The sequence below is a fragment of the Sciurus vulgaris genome (assembly GCF_902686455.1).
Source record: "Sciurus vulgaris genome assembly, chromosome: 13".
In the NCBI taxonomy this organism is placed as follows: Eukaryota; Metazoa; Chordata; class Mammalia; order Rodentia; family Sciuridae; genus Sciurus; species Sciurus vulgaris.
The window spans coordinates 25,858,828-25,877,735 of NC_136474.1; the positions used below are offsets into that span (position 1 = coordinate 25,858,828).

At 45.6% G+C, this 18,908-nt stretch overlaps 1 protein-coding gene across 9 annotated transcripts in view; it reads left to right on the top strand.

Moving 5' to 3' along the window:
- The window catches only part of WNK2 (WNK lysine deficient protein kinase 2), a 121,185-nt gene that overhangs the window by 79,936 nt on the left and 22,341 nt on the right, over positions 1–18,908 (top strand). For 8 of the 9 annotated variants that reach the window (XM_079109053.1, XM_079109054.1, XM_079109055.1 and 5 more), the window contains exons 20-23: positions 13,157–13,887; positions 14,298–14,379; positions 16,234–16,322; positions 16,422–17,104. In XM_079109053.1, the coding sequence (XP_078965179.1) occupies positions 13,157–13,887; positions 14,298–14,379; positions 16,234–16,322; positions 16,422–17,104 (1,585 nt within the window). The remainder of the gene's footprint in view (positions 1–13,156; positions 13,888–14,297; positions 14,380–16,233; positions 16,323–16,421; positions 17,105–18,908) is intronic. The other variant, XM_079109052.1, reaches the window with a different exon arrangement.

Consider the following 18,908-nt stretch of genomic DNA (forward strand, 5'->3'; position numbering starts at 1 on the left):
AAAAAATACCTGAAATCATCCAACTGGAACATAAAGAAGATAGAAAAAATGAACAGTTTCAAGGGCCTGTGGATCTATATTAAAGGATCTAGTGTTTGTGTCAAACGTTCCAAAAAGAGGGAAGAAAAGAGTGCTGAAAAAATATTTGAAGAAATAATGCTGAAAACTTCCCAAGTTTGGTGAAAGGCATAAACCTAGAGAGTCAAGAAGCTAAGCAAACACTGATCAGGTTAAATCAAAGAAATCTGTGCCTGCACACATTGTTGTAAACTAAAGACCTACCCCTAGCCCCTGGCCAAAAAAGCAAAAGTGAAACCAGTCAGAAAAAATGATGCTTTACTTAGAAGGGACAGGAATTCAAATCACTGCAAATTTCTCACCAGAAGCCATGGAGTCCAGAAGGAAGCAGCATGGCATTTAGAAAGTATTGAAAGAAGAACTTACAAACCAGAATTTCTTTTTTCAGGGAAAATACTCTTCAGGAATACAACTAAAATAATGCCATTCTCAAAGAAAACTAAGAGAACTTGCAGCCAGTACACTGCTCCAAAAGAATTATTAAAGATCTTTAGACAAAAGGGAAATGATACCAGAAAGTAACTTGGAACATCAGTACTGAATCAAGATGGTAAATGTTGGATGAGTATAATAAACTATTCTCTTGAGTTTGTTAGAATATGCCTGACCCGACCCAAACCAAAACAAAACGAAACAAAATAAAAAACAAAAAAACACATCTGACAGTTGAAATTAAAATGTCTGATGAGTTTTCAATGTTTGTGGATATAATACAGTAATATAATTGTGATAAGAAGGATAAAGTGACCTGTACATTTGTGACATTTCTATATTCCACTTGAAGTGATAAGGTACTAGTTCTAAATAAACTGAAAAGTTAAGCGTGTGTTTGGAATTCCTAAATTGTTCAAAATTATTGTAGATAAACTCAGATGAACTAAAAAAAAAAAAAAAAAATCAACCACAAAGAAGGGGAAAAAGAGAAAAAGAAAAAAACAGAGGATCAAAAAACAAAATCTAACATAACAGTAGTGGGGGGATAATCCAGAAAACAAACAAAATGGCACATCTAAATCCAAATATATCAATAATAAAAAGTAAAAAGTCCTTTCATGCCAGGCTTGGTGGCCCACGCCTGTAAACTCAGCAACTCAGTAGGCCAAAGCAGGAGGATTCCAAGTTCAAGGCCAGCCTGGGCAACTTGTGAGACCCAGTCTTAAAATTTGAAAAAAAAAAAAAAAAAAAAAAAATTATAGGAGCTGGGGGTGTAGCTCAGTGGTCAAGCACTTGCCTAGCATATGTGAAGTCCTGGGTTCAATTCCCAGTACTGGGGGCGGCGCGGAGGAAACAAAGAGTCTTATCACATGAATTAAAAGACAGATTACGAGAATAGATTCAAAACCCAACAACTTGACCTAAGTACATGCTCTCTATTAGAAACTTCAAATAAATTATTTAGATAGGTTAAAAGGAGGATGTTGAATGACAGATCATGTAAACATTTCTCAAAAGAATGCTGGAGTGGCTGTTTTTATTTCAGACATGATATACTTCAGAGCAAAGAGATATGATATTACATATTCATAAGGTGATGAATTCATCAAAAAGACATTGTAGTCTTAAATATGTGTGCATCTCATAACAGAGCTTCAAAACTAACAGAAGTAAAATCAGAAACAGACAAATCCACAACTATAGTTGGAGGCTTCCATACCCCTCTCTCAGGAATAGATGAAACAGAAAGAAAGTCAGCAAGGGTATAGAAGATCTGAGCAACACTACTAACCATCTTGACCTAACTGACATTTATAGAACACTCAAAATAACAGAATATACTTTATTTTCTAGCCTATATAGAGCAATTACCCTATCCTGAGTTATGAAACAAAACCCAACAAATTTAAATGAATTGCATTATACCAGAAATATTCTCTGATAAATTAAGAATCGAATAATTATCCATAGGTGAAATAGTGTCAAGCATTTAGAAATGTTTTTGAGTGCATGTGAAAATATGCCACCATTCAAACATTTTAAAAAGATATATCACCAATTCTACAAAAATTTTTCCAGAGAATACCTGAAGATAGAACACTTTCCAAGTCATTTTAAGAGACCAGCATTCAGCATTACCCTAATTTAGAACCAGACAAAGACAGTACCAAAAATGAGAGCAATAGACCCATTTCTTTCATGAACACAAAGGGGCAGTTTTCTCAATAAAACTTTTGCAAGTCAAATGTAGCAATATGTTAAAAAAAAAAAAATGCACCATGAGAAAGTGGGTGTATTCCAGGAAGGCAGCAGGCAAGAATCAAGTAACCCACCCTATTTGTAATCTAATGAAGCAAAAAAAAAAAAAAAAAAAAAAAAAAAATCATCATATCAGTTGATATAGCAAAAGCATTTAACCAAATACAACATCCATTTATGATAAAAATGCTCAGCAGTTAAGAAAGGAGCTTACTCAACCTGATAAAGGTCGTCAACGTGAAAATAAAAACAAACCTGCAGCTAACATCATATTTTGTGATGAAAGACCAAATGTGTTCTCCCACCCTAAGAAAGGATGCCATTTTCACCGTTCTTATTCAACATTGAACTGAAGTCCTAACTAGAATTCAAGGCAGGCAAGAAGCAAAAAAAGACATGTGAGTTGAAAGGAAGACATAAAACTATCTCTGTTGTCAGATAATGCGATTTTATATTTAGACAACAGTATAGATTCTACAGTAACAACAAACAGCTTCTAATAAGTGAGCACAGAAAATCACAGGATATAGTTCACATACAAAAATAACTATATTTCTTGCAATGAACAGTTGAAAACCAAACAGACCATTTCCAGTAGCAAAATAAATAAATAATAGAAAAAGAAGAAATGCATAGGAACAAATTTAGCATAATATATGCAGAAACTACAAAGGACTGATGAAATGAATCAACAATGACCTAGAGAAGTGGAGAAGCACACCTCATATGTGGGTTGGAAGATTCAACATGGTGAAAATGTCAGTTGATCTGTATAGATTTAATGCAATACAAATAAAATTAAAGCAATATTTTTGTAGATATGAATAAGCTGATTATTAAGTTTATATGGGCATACAAAGGAAACAGAAATAGCTACAATGGTTTTTTAAAAAGAGAATCAAGTTAGAAGGATAACACTACCCAATATTCTGCTGTTTATCTTTTTTTTTTGGTGCTGGGGATTGAACCCAGGGCCTTGTGCTTACGGGGTAAGCACTCTACCAGCTGAGCTATCTCCCCAGCCCCTAACACTACCCAATATTAAGACTTACTACAAAGTTATATAGTAATGGTAAAGTCATTGACACATAGACCAGTGGAACAGATTAGAGAGCCCTGAAATAGACCCACACATTTTGATTTTTTTAAACAAAAATGCAGAAGTGAGTCAATGGAGAAAGGATAGTTTTTTCAATAAATGATGTTGAGTAGTGGTCCATTCATATGCAAAAAATATGAACCTTGACCCTACACCTACCATCTTATAGAAAATTTAATTCATTTTAGGTCAAATGTAAAATGCAAAACTATGTGACTTTTAAAAGAAAACTAGAGAAAATCTTTGTGACCTGTGCCGGGAATTCTTAGACATGATACCAAAGATATACTCCACAAAAGAGAAAAATGGATAAATTGGATGTTATCAAAATTAAAATCTTTCACCCTCTGAAAACCACTATCAAGAGAATAAAAGGACAACTTAAACTTCAGGAGAAATAATTACAAGTCACATATCCAACCTAATATTTCTATCAGAAATATATAAACAATTAATAAACCTAACAATAAGAAAACAACTCAACTAAAAAATGACCCTAAGAGACACTTCACCAAAGAGGATGTAAGATGGCCATTAAGCACAAGAGAAGTCATTCAATGTCTTTGAATAATTGGGGAATGAAAATTAAAGCCATGGTGAGGAATTCACACAGACCTGTTTTGATTGTTAAGCTGTTAACATGAAGTCTTGGCATGGATGTAGCAACTGGACACATAAAATGGTACAGCCGTTCTGGAAAATGGGCAGTTTAATATAAAGGACACGCTATGTGTCTTAGCAATGTCACACCTGAGTATTTACCCTAGAAAAGCAAAAACTCATGTTCATTTAAAAACACATCTCTCTCTCTCTCTCTCTCTCTCTCTCTCTCTCCTTCCATTTCTCCCTTCGCCTTCCATATATATATACATGGTATAGCACTTCCGTTCTTAATTGCCAAACCTGATCCAACCTAACCTAAATATTCTGCAGTGGGTACATTGATACCTTGAAAGAGAATTGTATTTTTTTTTTTTTAAATTGCATTTTGGAAAAGAAGCATATTATTGGTAAATGAAAGAAGGCAGTCTCAGAAAGGTTACCTATTGTATAATTCCATTTATGATGACATTCTTGAAAAAAGTAAGCTGTCATGAGAGTGAACAGGACTAGTGCTTGCCAGGGGTTAGGACAGTGTGGCCGTGAAGAGATAGTGCAAGGAGGTTATTTGGGTAATGGGATTGTTTTATCCTGATTGTGATGTTAATTTCATGAACATACATGTGTTAAAATTCATAGGACTTTATGCCTAAATAAAACGTCCAGGGACTGGGGTTGTAGCTCAGCGGTGGAGTGCTTGCCTGGCATGTGTGAGGCACTGGTTTGATCCTCAGCACCACATAAAAAATAAGTTAATTAAATAAAGGTATTGTTTCCATCTACAACTAAAAATATTGTTTTAAAAGTCCATTTTACTGTATGATAATTTAAAAATCTTTTTTTAGAGATTACAGAGGTTAAAAAAAAAAATAACCACGCAGATATAGCAAGACGACAGAAACAACAGACAATAAAAGTGACCCTCATGTTTACTTCAGGGTAAGAGGGTATAATAGGCACAGGGATTTATCATCCTTCAGATAACAACTAAAAAAGAAGTCACATTTTGTGAAACAATGTTTTTCAAGTCTTTGAACTTAGGCAGTGAAGGACAGGGATCCTGTAAGACTGAAGAAAACTCTTAGTTGTAGGAGCCTATTGCCTTGAAAAGGTCTCTTGTCACAGAAGCAGTGAAGGAAGAGCCCAGGCAGAGTTTAGCAGACTCTGAGGTGAGGAGACCAACCTGAATCTGGAATGATCCAAGTAGCAGAAGCTTTCAAAGTTTATTTCTGGGGAGGAGGGGACTACACAGAGCAAAAAGAGTGGAGATCAGCAGAGGGTTCCTTCGTTTTGATTTCTTGACAGAGTACTCTGTGAGGAAACTAGCCCAGAGGAACCACCCCAAAGGAGTAGGTTGGATTGTGCTGGGCACACACAGTCCTGTAACGTCTGTTCCTGTGCCAGCTGGAAAGCCTTCTCATTGTGGGGGCTTTTGGGTGGAATGTGAAAAAGTGGCTTGCCTTAGTCATGAAGAACAATTAGCCCTAGACTAAATTCTCCTCTTGTCCCACCTGTCAGATATTAAGATGAGATCTGAAAGGGTCAGTTTCAAAGCAACTTAACAACATCCCACAACAAAGATCAAGAATGTTCATAAGAATACACTTTCATGCAACACCCAATAATGCAAGTTTTTCATTGGCATCCAATTAATATTACCAGACATGAGAAAAACCCCACATTCTAAACCAACTCATAACTAATACAAACATTAGAATTAGCAGAGAAGCACATTAAGAGTTGTTACAACCATATTCTATATATTTAAAAAACTGTAGTAGGAATATAATTCCCCATATGATAAATAAGGAAACAGAGAAAAAAATTTGCACACTCTATCATCTCACTACATGAGAAAAGCTATTTGACAAAATTCAACAACTATAAAAAACCCTCAGAAAACTTGGAATAGAGAGGAACTTCCTCAGGGCTGGGGATATAGCTCAGTTGGTAGAGTGCTTGCCTCGCAAGCACAAGGCCCTGGGTTCAATCCCCAGCACCGCAAAAAAAAAAAAAAAAAAAAAAAAAGAAAGGAACTTTCTCCAAGTAAAGTTCTGTGGCTAATATCATATATAATGGTGAATGACTAAACACTTCCTGCAAATATCAGGAAGAAGACAAAGATGTCTGCTTTCACCACTAAATTCACCAGTGCTACTGGAGATTCTGGGCAGCTCAGTAAATCAAGAAAAGAGAGTAAAAGACATCTGGTTTGTAAAGAAATGAACAGTCTTAAATTTACAGAAAATACTTGTGTAGCAAATCCAGTGGAATCTCTAAAAGTACTAGAGCCAGTAACTGAGCTGAGTTGTAGGGTATAGGAGCAATATGCAAAGTTTCTACCATATTTCTATATACTAGCAACAATCAAAAATTGAAATTCTAACAAACTGTTCTTTGCAGTTTGTGAACTACTTAGGGTTAAACCTGACAAAACATGTATAAGGTCTTCACAATGAAAACTACAAAACAGTACTGATAGAAACTAAAGAAAATGTAATAATTCCTCAAAATTTTAAATGTCTACTCCTTGAGAGATACCGGGAGAGTGAAAATCAAAGCCCGATCATGGGTGGGGAGACGCACTGTTGTCCACACTCCGTACATTGATCTGTAGATTCAGCGAGCTACAGTTGGAATCGCCAGTCTTTTTGTACAGACTGATAAGCCAACTCTGAATTTCACATGAAAGTGCAAAGGACATTGGAATTGAGAAAAATAAAAATGAAATAGGAGCACTAACAACTTGAGGTTTTGTTTTTGTTTTTGGTACCAGGGATTAAACTCAGGGACACTCAACCACTGAGCCACATCCCCAACCCTATTTTGCATTTTATTTAGAGACAGGGTCTCACTGAGTTGCTTATCACCTTGCTTTTGCTGAGACGGTCTTTGAACTCCTGTTCCTCCTGCCTCAACCTCCCGAGCCACTGGGATTACCAGCCACCGTGCCCAGCTAATAAAATGAGATTTTAATAATTTTTATAAAACTATGGTGATCAAAACCCAGGATGATGTTGGCATAGACAAATAGATCATTGAAATAAAATAGTCCAGGTAGAGACCCATGCCACATAGAGATGGTTGATTTTGATAAACACACAAAGGACATTCAGTGAAGAAAGGCTTAGTCTCAGGTTAGGCTTTGCAATTGATTGTCCGTATTAAAAAAAAGAGGTGGGGCGTCTGGGGTTGTGGCTCAAAGGTAGAGTGCTCACCTTGCATATGTGAGGCACTGGGTTGTACCCTCAGCACCACATAAAAATAAATTTAAAAAAATAACAGCAGATGGGATAAAAGAAATTTTTTTTAAAAAGAATGTCAATCCATACTTCACACTGTCTACAAAAATCAATCCAAAAAGGAATGTAGACCTAAATGCTAAATGTAAAATTGAAAACTGATACATATAATATAAAAGAGAGGAGAAAATTTGTGTAACTGTGGGTTAGGCAAATATGTCTCGATAAAACACCAAAGTACCATCTGTTAAAAAAAAAAAGGTAAATTGAATTTTCCCAAAGTTCAAAACAGCTACTCCCTAGGATATACTAGGAAAATGAAAATATAAGCCACAGACTAGGAGGAAGTATATTTATAAAGTTTATAGTGACGGACTTGTATTCAGGTAATTCCAGGAACTATCAAAATGCAGTAGTAAGAAAATAAGCTAATGAAAAGATTTATACAGACAGGTCACCTAAGATCTGTCAGTCAAGTATATAAAAAGGTCATTGTTCAATTGGAAACTTCTCAGTTCTCAAAGTACAGAGTTCACAAAGAGAGACCACTTGTGCCTATTAAAATAACGAATTTAAAAGATCAAGTGTTGGTGAGGGTGTAAAGGAACTAGAATTCTTATGCACTGTATGAAGTGCTATAACCACTTCAGGAAACAGTGCTAATTTTTAAAAAAGTAAATATACAACTGCCACGTGATCTGAACATTCCATGCCTAAGTAGTCAACTGTCTGTATCTGCTGGGGATTGGTTCCAAGGTTCCTCTTTGGATACCAAAATCTATAGATGTTCAAGTCCCTTATGTAAAAATGGCATAGTATTTGCATATAACCTAAAAACAACCCTTCCAATGCTTAATTTATTTAGAGGTACTGGGAATTGAACTCAGGGATGATTTACCAATGAGCTACCTCCCCAATCCTTTTTTTTTTTTTTGCGGTGCTGGGGATTGAACCCAGGGCCTTGTGCTCGCAAGGCAGACACTCTACCAACTGAGCTATATCCCCAGCCCTCACCCCAATCCTTTTTATTTTTTATTTTGAAACAGTGTCTCACTAAGTTATAGAGTCTGGCCTGGAGCTTGGATCCTCCTGCCTCAGCTTCCCAAATGTAGCCACTGTGCCCAGCTATACTTTAAATAATATGTACATTATTGATTAAAAAAAAAAAAGTCTGTACATGTTCAGTAAAGAAGCAATTTAAAAAAAATATTCTCAACTTGTGACTGGTTGAACACATGGATGTGAAACCCATAGATTCAGAGAGGGGAGTGTACTTACCCAAGAGAAATTAAAGCAGATGTCCATTCACAGATTTGTATAGGAATGGTCACAGCAGCTTTAACTGCCCAATCTAGAAAGCCCAGGTGCCCATTAGCAAGGGTTTATCCACACCGCATAATACTACTCTGCCATAAAAAGAAATCAACTAAGACTATTTTTTACAGCATGCATGATTCTCAAAACAATTGTACTGAATGAAAGATTACAGACAAAAGGAACACATACTGTTTGATTGCATTTATGTAAAATACCAGAAAATGCAAACTGATCTCTAGGAACTGAAAGTAGGCCACTAGTTGTCTGGGAATGAGTATGGTCGGAAAGAGGAAGGGAGGGATAGGAAGTTGATAAGGAAAACCTGGGGCAACCAGGCACTGTAGCGCACACATGAAATCCCAGCTCTCTGGAAGGCTGATGCAGTTTGCAGCTAGCCTCAGCAACTTAGCAAGACCCTGTCTCAAACTAAAAAGGACAGGAGAGTGTTGCTCAGTGGGAGAGTGCTTGCCTGGTATGTTTGCGGCCCTAAGCCACTCAGTGAGAGCCTATCTTAAGAGAAAAAATAAAAAAGGACTGAAGATGTGGCTCCGTGGTTGAGTAACTCTAGGTTCAATTACTGGTGCAAAAAACAAAACAAAACAAAACAAAAAAAACCTTTTTTTTTGGACAGAGCAATGTAAGCATCTTTGACTTAGAAGTCGTAGCTAAGAGTTATTGGGCTAAATTGCAGTTCTATCCAAGGAAATATATTTGTTAAAACTTTTCCCATTTTGAAGTAGAAATTATTATCTTGGGGGAGTCTTAATTATGTGTTTTTAACCTCTACTTAATGGCATTTTTTAAAATGCTGCTTTAAAAAGTGACAGATTGCAAAGGAGGAAATACAAGGTCCTGCTATTTGTTGATAAAATGAGAAATTTTGAAAGTTCTATTTATGGTTACATAAAAATATCAAACACCAGAGATAACTAACACATATGTAAGGCCTCCATAGCAAAACTGTATAATATAGAGATAAAAAGAATGAAAAGATATCTACTATACTCATGTTACTGGAAGATTCCAAGTTATAAACACTTTACTTCTCCCCAAATGGATCCATAGATTCCATGTGATCCCAATTAAAGTTTGAACTATTTTGTTTTATCTTGTTTTTGTGGTACTGAGGATTGAACCCAGGATCACTTTACTAGTGAACTACATCCTTAGTCCTTTTTTTTTTTTTTAATTTTAACTCAGGGTCTTGCTGAGTTTCCCAGGCTGACCTCAAATTTGTGATCCTCCTGCCTCAGCCTTCCAAGTAGCTGAGATTATAGGTATGCACAATTGCACCTTACTTGAACCCCTTGTAATAGGCACCAGCAAACCAATTTTATGGTGTCTGTGGAAATGGAAATCCCTAGAAAAAATCAAGGTGGTTTCTAGGGAAATAATACTGTTTTGCTGAATTTCATGACTATTTTATAAACTTGCAGTCTTGAAAACAACCTGATCTTGAAACAAGGATAGGAAAATTGAACAATGGAGCAGAAGAGATTCCAAATATAGCCCACATCTTTGACCATGTGATTGATAAGAAAGGTCTCCCTGCCCACCAGTGGGGACAGGATGGTCTCTCAATAAAAGGAGTTGGGATAATGGGCATCAGGGAAAACAATCCTTGTTTCCAGCCTCACATCACATACAAATTCAGTAATTTGTTTTGAACCTCAGTGTAAGATGCAAAACAGTCGACCTCCTAGAAGTAATGATGGAGAATGTCTTATCGGACCCAGTGTAGGACAGACACATCACAGTTCAACAAAAAACACTAAAGGAGAGACTGCCTAAAAATTTGTTCAATCTGACTACGTTGTGCTGGCAATGGAACTCAGTAGTAGAGCGCTTGCCTAGCATATGCAAGGCCCTGGGTTTGATACCCAACATCACAAAAAATAAATAAATAAATAAACAGACAAACAAACAAAATGAAATAAGTTTGATGACATTAAAATGAAGCATTAATGCTCCTCAGAAAACCCCACTAATTGCCAGGCATGGTGGTGCATGCCTATAATCCCATTAGCATGGGAGGCTGAGGTAGGAGGATAGCACGTTCGAAGCCAGCCTTAGCAACTAAGCCAAGCAACTAGGCAGGCAAGCTAGTGAGACCCTGTCTCAACATAAAAAGGAATGGGGATGTGGCTCAGTGGTTAAGCATTCTTGAGTTCAATCCCTGGTATAAAAAAAAAAGAAAATCAAAACACCACTAATAGAGCAAATAGGCAAATCACAGAGCGAGAGCATATTTGCAATTTATAAACAACAAATAATTCTTAGCCAGCAAATGTGAAGAACCTCAATAAATCAAAAAAGAATGACAACTCAATAGAAAAACATCCAAGACTTGGACAGGTGTGTCATAAGAGAGTATATCTCAGCCTACGCCGGAGGCTGAGGCAGGAGGATTACAAGTTCAAAGCCAGGCTGGGAAACTTAGAGAGACCCTATTTCCAAATAAAAATTTTTAAAAGGTTGGGGGCTTAACTCAGTGGTATAGCTGAGTGCCTGCCTAACATGCATGATACCTTGGGTTTAATCCCCAGACCCACCCCACTCCAAAACATGGTGCATACAAGAAGCTAGCTAAATGGCAAGTAAACATATGAAAATGTATTCAATTAATTATTTATTGAACAAACAAATCAAAACCACAGTGAGATACCACCTCACACCTGTTAGAATGGCTGTTATCTTGAAAAAAAAAAAGACCAAGGATATGGAGAAATAGGGACTTTGTATACAGTTGGAATGTAAATCAGTACAACCATTATGAAAAGCATTGTGTAGGTTCCTCAAAAAATTAGGATAGAATTACCACTGGATTCAGCAGTCCCACATCTGGGTAAAGGAAGACCTGTAAGAAATAAATAACTACTCTCCTGTGTTCATTGCAGCACTATTCATAACAGCTAAGATATTGAAACAAATTAGATATCTATCCACACTTAAGTGGACAAAGAAAATGTGATATACATGCACGTGGAATACTATTCAGCCATTAAAAAGGAAATCCTGCCTGCCATCTGCCACAACACAGACAACCTGGAAGACAATATGTCAGGTGAAAAAGCCAGTCATAGAAAGACAAGTAACTGCATGATTCCACTTATATGAGGTATTTAAAACAGTCAGACCCGGAAAGAGTAGAATGGAGGTTTCTGGGGCTGCAGGAAAGGGAAGCAGAGCTGCTATTCACTGGGCTGCTATTCAGTGGGCAGAAGGTTTGAGTTCTGTAAACTTGAGTTCCAGAGATCTGGTGTGCAGTATGGTGCCTGCAGTTAGCAGTAGGGCACTGCAAGCTTAAACGTGTTAAGAGGGTAGATTTCGTGTTGTGTTCTCACTACAATCAGAAGGTAGAAACAAACCTCAAGGAAACCTTAGCACACTCTCCCACGCTGACTTGGGGAGGGTTGACTTTGGGGAGCCCCAGGAGCACCCAAAGGCCATCAGAGAGACGGGCTCCACTTTAGGAAGCCGCTTAGCATCCTAAAGTCCCAAGACCATAGCGCCAGGCATGTGGGCCTGGCAGGACCCAGGACCTGGTCACCAGGCTTAAGTGTCTGACAAGGTTCCACACCAACAGCCCCCAGTGTGCACTGACACAAATGCGTGTGTGTGTGTGTGTGTGTGTGTGTGTATGTGTGTGTGTGTTTCAACAGGGCAGCATGGGTGTCTCTCACATGAACAATGGTGAGAGAAAGAAGCCAGACATCCAAGACGACACAGGCATCCCACAGATAGAATATGCAGATGTGTTCCGAGGAGCCAGGGAAGCACGCGCTCGTTCGCTCGGCAGGCTGCTGTGCCTTTGTTGGGGCAGGCGTGGGGGCTGCCCTGAGCCAGGGGGCTTCAAGCTCCCGGGAAGCTCCACACCTGCACCTTCTCTTTGTGGTTTTCACTTTTGTGAGGTGTACTTTGTTCCTGTCGTTTTAAAAGACAAAGGGTTTTTTGGTTTTGTTTTGTTCTAAGTAAGGAAAATGGGCTTGTAGGCCAAATAGGTTTGGGAATACCACTCTCTGTGCTCCTCCGAGATTGTCCCCAGGAGCACACGAAAAGGCCCCCAAGCCTCCTGGGAAGAGGCTGGTGGACCATTTCCTGGCTTGGTTTCCAGATCCCTACTCTGGATCCCTGCTGTGACCTTGCCAAAAACCGGGAGGCTGGTGGATTGGAAGGTCCCAGGATCCTGCTCACTCCTGGCCGTGGGAGTATATATGGCTCACCAAACACCTTAATTTAATAAACTCATTTATAGATTTTTGTCGAATGGGTCAGTGTGAGGTGTTTGAGAGCATGTTTTGCGGAGCTCACTCAACAGGTGAGGGCATGGCAGGTGGAAGATAGAGAACAGCGGGAAGGTGGGGGTGTTGGTGCCACCACCAAAGGGGACACTGTAGGAGCAGAGACCAGGAGGTGAGAACAGCGGCTGAGAGGTCAAGGAAGGCGGTTCCAGCGGCAGGAGAGGTGTGGAGACAGCCTGGGTAGGCAGAGCGCTGGTGTGTGGAGAGACGGGGACCAGCACGTTGGGGCCATGGCCGGGTCATACGCGGATGGCATCTTTGTGGACGGGACCGGGTGAGGAGGACCGGGACAGGCAGATACGAAGGCATTTGTCCCATTTCTCTAGACCCAGCGCCCTTCACAGACCAGCGGACCTTGAAGGAAACACCCAGCTTCCTGGCTGCTCAGCAGCTCCTGAGCCAGGCAGGCCCCAGCGACCCTGCTGGTGGGGCCCCGGCCCCCTTGGCCCCGCCCTCCCCTCCTGTGACCACGACTGCACCTCAAGACACAGCAGCACCAGCCGTCAGCACCGCGTCAGAGCCAGCACCAGGGACTGCCGTTCAGGCAGGGCGTCCAGGGACCCCTCAGGAGCCCGCCAGTGAGCAGGAGACCCCCCAGCCACTGACCAAGACTCACGATGCCCAGCGTGCTGCCCAGCCCCTGGGCACGGGCCCAGGACCTTGCGCCCCGCTTCTGGAGGCCTCCCGAGGCTCCCCAGGTCTGGGGGAGCCTGCTCCAGCCAGGGAGGTCGGCATTCCAGCAGAGCCCCCGCCTGCGCTGGCACCGGAGCCCAGCCCTCCCAGCGGGGCCCTGCACCCTGCCCCTGGTCAGCTGCCACCCCAGCTCCCCACGGCAGTAGGAGCCATCAGCCTGGCTGCCCCCCAGCTCCCCAGCCCACCACTGGGGCCCACTGCCCCTCCACCACCACCCTCAGCCTTGGAGTCAGATGGCGAAGGGCCACCCCCCAGGGTCGGCTTTGTGGATAGCACCATCAAGAGTCTGGATGAGAAACTGCGGACCCTGCTGTATCAGGAGCATGTCCCCACCTCCTCAGCCTCAGCTGGGACTCCCATGGAGGTGGGTGGCAGAGACATCACCTCGGAGCCCCTAGGAGATCCGCCTCATGGGGAGGCATTGGGGGGGATCTGGCCCCACCCCCAGCACTGAGTGAAGTGGCCCCAGAGCTCACCCTGCTGCCCCAGGACTCACCCCGGGAAGCCGTCCTGGGGCGGGGCTGGGGGTGGGCAGGCATCCCAGTTATGCAGGGCCGCCCCCACCCAGCACCCGACCTGACCCCTCTCGTGGTGACCCACCCATGCACTGAGAGGCCTCTGTTTGGAGTCTTGCACGTGTGTCACAACACAGCCCAATTGTCTGCATGGAGGCTGCGGGTCCAGAGGCAGGAGGGGAAGTAGCTCTGCAGTTACATTGCCGGCTTTGACAAGCCCACTCAAGCTCTTCCCTTTTGTGTGTCTTTATTCCTCCAGTTGGAAAAGTCAGAAACAGTCCCTGCAGGCTGGAGCCCCGTGGGGCAGGAGCAGGAGCAGGGTGCGTCCTCGCCACTGACAGGTAATGGGCTCAAGGTCGTGCCTGGCCCTGAGCAGGACCTTACGTGCCACGGCCTCCCTGGGCCTGGGCCCTCCTGCATCTGCACCCCCGCCTTTAGGCTCAAAGGGATAGAGGGACCTAGCATCTAAGAAGGGGCCCGGCATGGCAGAGCCTGTCACGACTTGGTTAAAACCCCCTGAATTCTAGAAGAAACTACATGATCACTCTCCAAGCAGAGAGAGTCCTTCTGTGGAAACCTGAGAGCTTAAAGGGTGGGTGCTGATATGTAGGGGTATGTAGGGGACATGTCTCTGGCCCCCAGTGTCCCTGATGACCAAGTGTCTAAACACAGTGGATGTCCCTGGGCCCCAAGTTTCTCCAGCAGGTTACCAGATAGCCACAAACACTCGTGGTAATTTTGGCTACAGTGTGAGGCGGGGCTGTCCCTGAGACCCAACAGGGCTTCCCTCTGTGGTTGCTGGCCGCTTTGCACCTGCGTGGAAATGCTTTTGTTACTTGAACCCCCGAGCCTCCATCCTCGGTGACCTGCTCTGACTTCTAAGGTGTGAGGTTCCTTCTTGGCCTGGAGTTTTCTTGGGGGATCAGAAGAATAGGAATCAGGATCCAGCGAAGGCTGGAAATAAACACTTCAGCGTGTGTCAGCAGCAAGTGGCACCCCACATTCCAGGCTGCCACAGAGGGAGGGGAGCATACTGACTCCATCCCACAGACCCAGGTGTTGGCTGGACTCGTTTCTAGAGGACACGTGTTGAGAGGGGTTGTGGGCAGCGGGCGCTGGGATCAGAAGCTGTGTGGGTGGGGAGCTGGTGATATTTAGTCTGGAGGTGAGGGACGGGCAGGAGTGGGAGAGGCTTGCCCCTTGCCACCCGCCAGCTGCCCTGTCTCTCCATCTGTCGCTGGCCTCCCACTGCGAGAGGCAGCCCAAAGACCACTTTTGCAGATGAGGCACCTGCAAGCCCTGTAACTTGCACCCCAAAACCCGTGAGAGCAGAACTCATGAGGGAAGCTCCAAGAGTCAGATTCAAGGCGGGAACGAGTGATCTGGTGGCGTCAGAGCTGCCCAGGAATAAGAGGGAGCACACACCACTACTCGTGGTGGTAGTGATGGGTTGGAGGGTGCCTCCCACGGGGCTGCGAGGAGGAGAATGGGTCCATCCCACAGGTGCGTGACGACCAGGCAGAGAAGCTGACCTCCCCACCTGGGGTATGCAAAGCACGTGGTGGGGGTGGCGGCGGGAAGGGGTCCCCAGCCTCCTGGGAGGCATCCTTGGCTCCTAGGTCCTTCTTGTAGCATGGCGGTCTGGTCCAGCCCTCACCTGCCGGTGAGTTTTCTTTGCCATGTGGGGTCTTGGCTCTGGCCAGGTGCCCGTGCATCAGCTTGCAGGGCTTCCCTACTGGCTCCTCACAGCAATGCCAAGAAAGCTGGCTGGAAATATCCTGCCATCCGCCACCCCATGATGGAGGACCCCAGGGTGGCTGCAGGAGTGGTAGGCATTCCCTAGACACCTAGGAGCAGGGTTGGTAGGTGGACCTGTGGACCTGCCTGGTGAGACCCTCCTAAAGCATCTGGGGAGTGGTCCTGGCCATTGGGCCTGCAGAGGGCTTGGCTGTGCCAGGGTGCTGTGGCAGAGGCGCATTCCTTCCTCAGGTCTGGCCACCGTGTGTTTTCAGCCTTCAGAGCACGTTAGCTGGGCTGGGGCTCAGTGTGTGCGGCTCGGGGCTCTACCCCCAGTCCTGCAAAACAAACGCCCACGAGCCACTCCAAACTCCAGCTGCCTTCACGGCCCAGCAGCTGTGAACCTTTCCTGTCCCTTCCCCTTCCTCATCCCCAGTAATGCTGTCAATATTCTGCAGCAGAATCGTCTTCCAGCAACACACTGGGCTGCGACAGTGACGGAGGGCAGGTGGCCTCAGACTCGCCTGCAGCACCCAGTGCCTCCCAGGTAAGGGTGGTTTTTTTGGACGTGATGTTCCACCAGTGGTGAGTTCTGCCCTCAGCTGGTATCTTCATGGAATCTCTTCATTTTCACTCGTACCCCAAGGTCCCTGCTTCTGCCAGCCCTGCCTACATGGAGCCCACGGACCCCAACAGCAGTGTCCCCAGGGAAGCCTCAGCTGAGCCCACAAAGAGCTGTGTGGAGACAGCCACGGACAGTGGCCGACCCAGCCGCCCCCTGAGCCACAGCGCTCGGGCCTCAGAGTCTCCTCGGAAGCGACCAGGGCAGGAAGGCAGCTCACCAGCCAAAACCGTGGGCCGCTTCTCGGTGGTCAGCACGCAGGACGAGTGGACCCTGGCCTCTCCCCACAGCCTGCGGTACTCGGCCCCACCGGACGTCTACCTGGATGAGGTCCCCTCCAGCCCTGATGTGAAGTTGGCGGTGCGACGCGTGCAGACGGCCTCCTCCATCGAGGTCGGCGTGGGCGAGCCTGCATCCAGTGACTCTGGGGACGAGTGCCCGCGGAGGAGGCCTCCGGTGCAGAAGCAGTCCTCCCTGCCCAGTGGCGGCGGTGTGGCCAGCGACTTAGTGAAGAAGGCCACTGCCTTCCTCCACAGGTCATCGAGGGCTGGCTCTCTGGGCCCCGAGACTCCCAGCAGGGCGGGCGTGAAGGTTCCCACCATCAGCGTCACCTCCTTCCACTCCCAGTCCTCCTACATCAGCAGCGACAACGACTCTGAATTCGAGGACGCCGACATAAAGAAGGAACTGCGCAGTCTCCGGGAGAAGTACGTGCCGTGTCCAGTCGGGGCCCGTGACCCGTGTCGGGAGGAGTCATGGTCCTGGACAAGCAGCATCCACTTGGGACTGCTGCTCAGGGGGACCCGCAGTGACCGAGATCCCTGTGGCTGTGTGAGGAGAGTCCCCCATTCGGGGTGCCCTCCACCCTGCGCTGGCTCCACCCTGTGCCTGCCTGGGCTCTGGCTTCTCTGTGGGGCCACGCCTCCCCTCCACTCCCTCCATGGTCCAGGCTGCTTCTGCCACCAGCAGGAAGGACAGCTCTCACGAGACACGTGCCTTCCTTACCCTCTCTCTCACTGTCTCTCTGTCTCTCTGCTGGTCTCTGTCTCTCTCTCTCATCTAGAAAATAGTCATTGTCCTCTCATGGTTGAGGGTTACTGCCACCCTGAGATGTCCTCCGGGACAGGAGGGGAGCCTGAGGGCCGAGTCCTGGGGTGTGGCAAACGGGGCTGCGTAGGGGCTGGAGAGCAGATTGAGTGCTGTCGGGGCTCAAATCACAGATGCACCTGGGAGGAGCTGAGCACTCACGTCCCAGGGCACAGAGAGGGCTAGACACTGAGGACTCGCCGCTGAGTGTCTCCAGGAGCCACATGGGGATATGGGAGGGGCCAGCAGTAGCCTGGGAGGTGGGGCCTGATGGGTTGCCAGACCAAGGGACGTTCTAGAAGCAGCCCCAACAGCTGCCTGTCCCAGTAGCACCTTCGTCAGGGCAAGACAGTGGAGGAGCCAAGCAGACCACCAAACCACTGGGGCCGAGGGGCAGGGGTTCCTGGGCACAGCCTCCCGGGGGGAATGTCCCCGGGAGCCAGCAGTCAGGGTGCGCAGGGGAGCTGAGATGCGACTGGGCCACCGTCTCTCTGCCTCGCAGGCCACGAAGCCTTGTGGAGCCGGCAGAGAGTGGACGCGAGGGGCGGGGAACAGAGCCTCTGGGGAGGGCTGCACCCTGCGGGAGGGGCGGGGCCTGGGGGCTGCAGTCCTGGAGGCAGTTGGCCTGGAGGAGAAATGAGGGGTGAGGCCTAGAGATGGGGTGGGGCAAGAAGGGGAGTCCAAGAAGCCCCTGAAGGAAGGGTTCAGGGAAAAGAGAGTGGGAGATGGAGCCAGTGGAGAGGGGTGAGCTTTAGAAGTGGGCGGGTGGAATTGGAGCCTCAATCTAGGATTAAGGGGACTTGGTTGCATCCCATAGGAGGTATCCAGTGGTCTCAAGTCTCCCTGGTACTTGTTAGGACGCAGGTGCCCGAGCCTCAGGGTTTCTGAGGAGTACGTTGGGATTTCTTAAGAAAGAAAGACTCTAGCAAACGTGGCAGAGGACGCAGGAGGTGATGGCAGAACTTCTTCCCTCGTGTCCAACCATGAAAATCACGTTTTCCCAGCATAAAGGGTAGAGGCGACGGGCTAGGGCCCCCTGGTTGGGGCAACTGGGGCCCCGTGGAGGACTGGCCTCCCAAAGCTCAGCCCAAGGCACCAGAGGGTGGTGAGGGAGGCAGCCAGTCCGTCCTCAGGGAGGCTCAGCAAGGGGGCCTCTGCCTCCTTCCCTTCAGCTGTCCTCAAGACTGTCCCAGCCCATGACCAGCGAGCCACCTGCATCTTAACCATGATCATAACCCTGCCCGCAGCGGGTCCATCAGGGCAGTGTCCAGCGGGGAGCCCCAGGCCAGTAATAAGTGTCTGGCCAACTCCTTCCTGTGGCACTTCCTTCCTCTGAGATGCCTTCCCTCAGCAGCCGAATGGAGGGCAATAGCCTACTGATGAACTAAGGCAGCCTTTTGGTTCCAAGCACTAATTTTCTCTTCA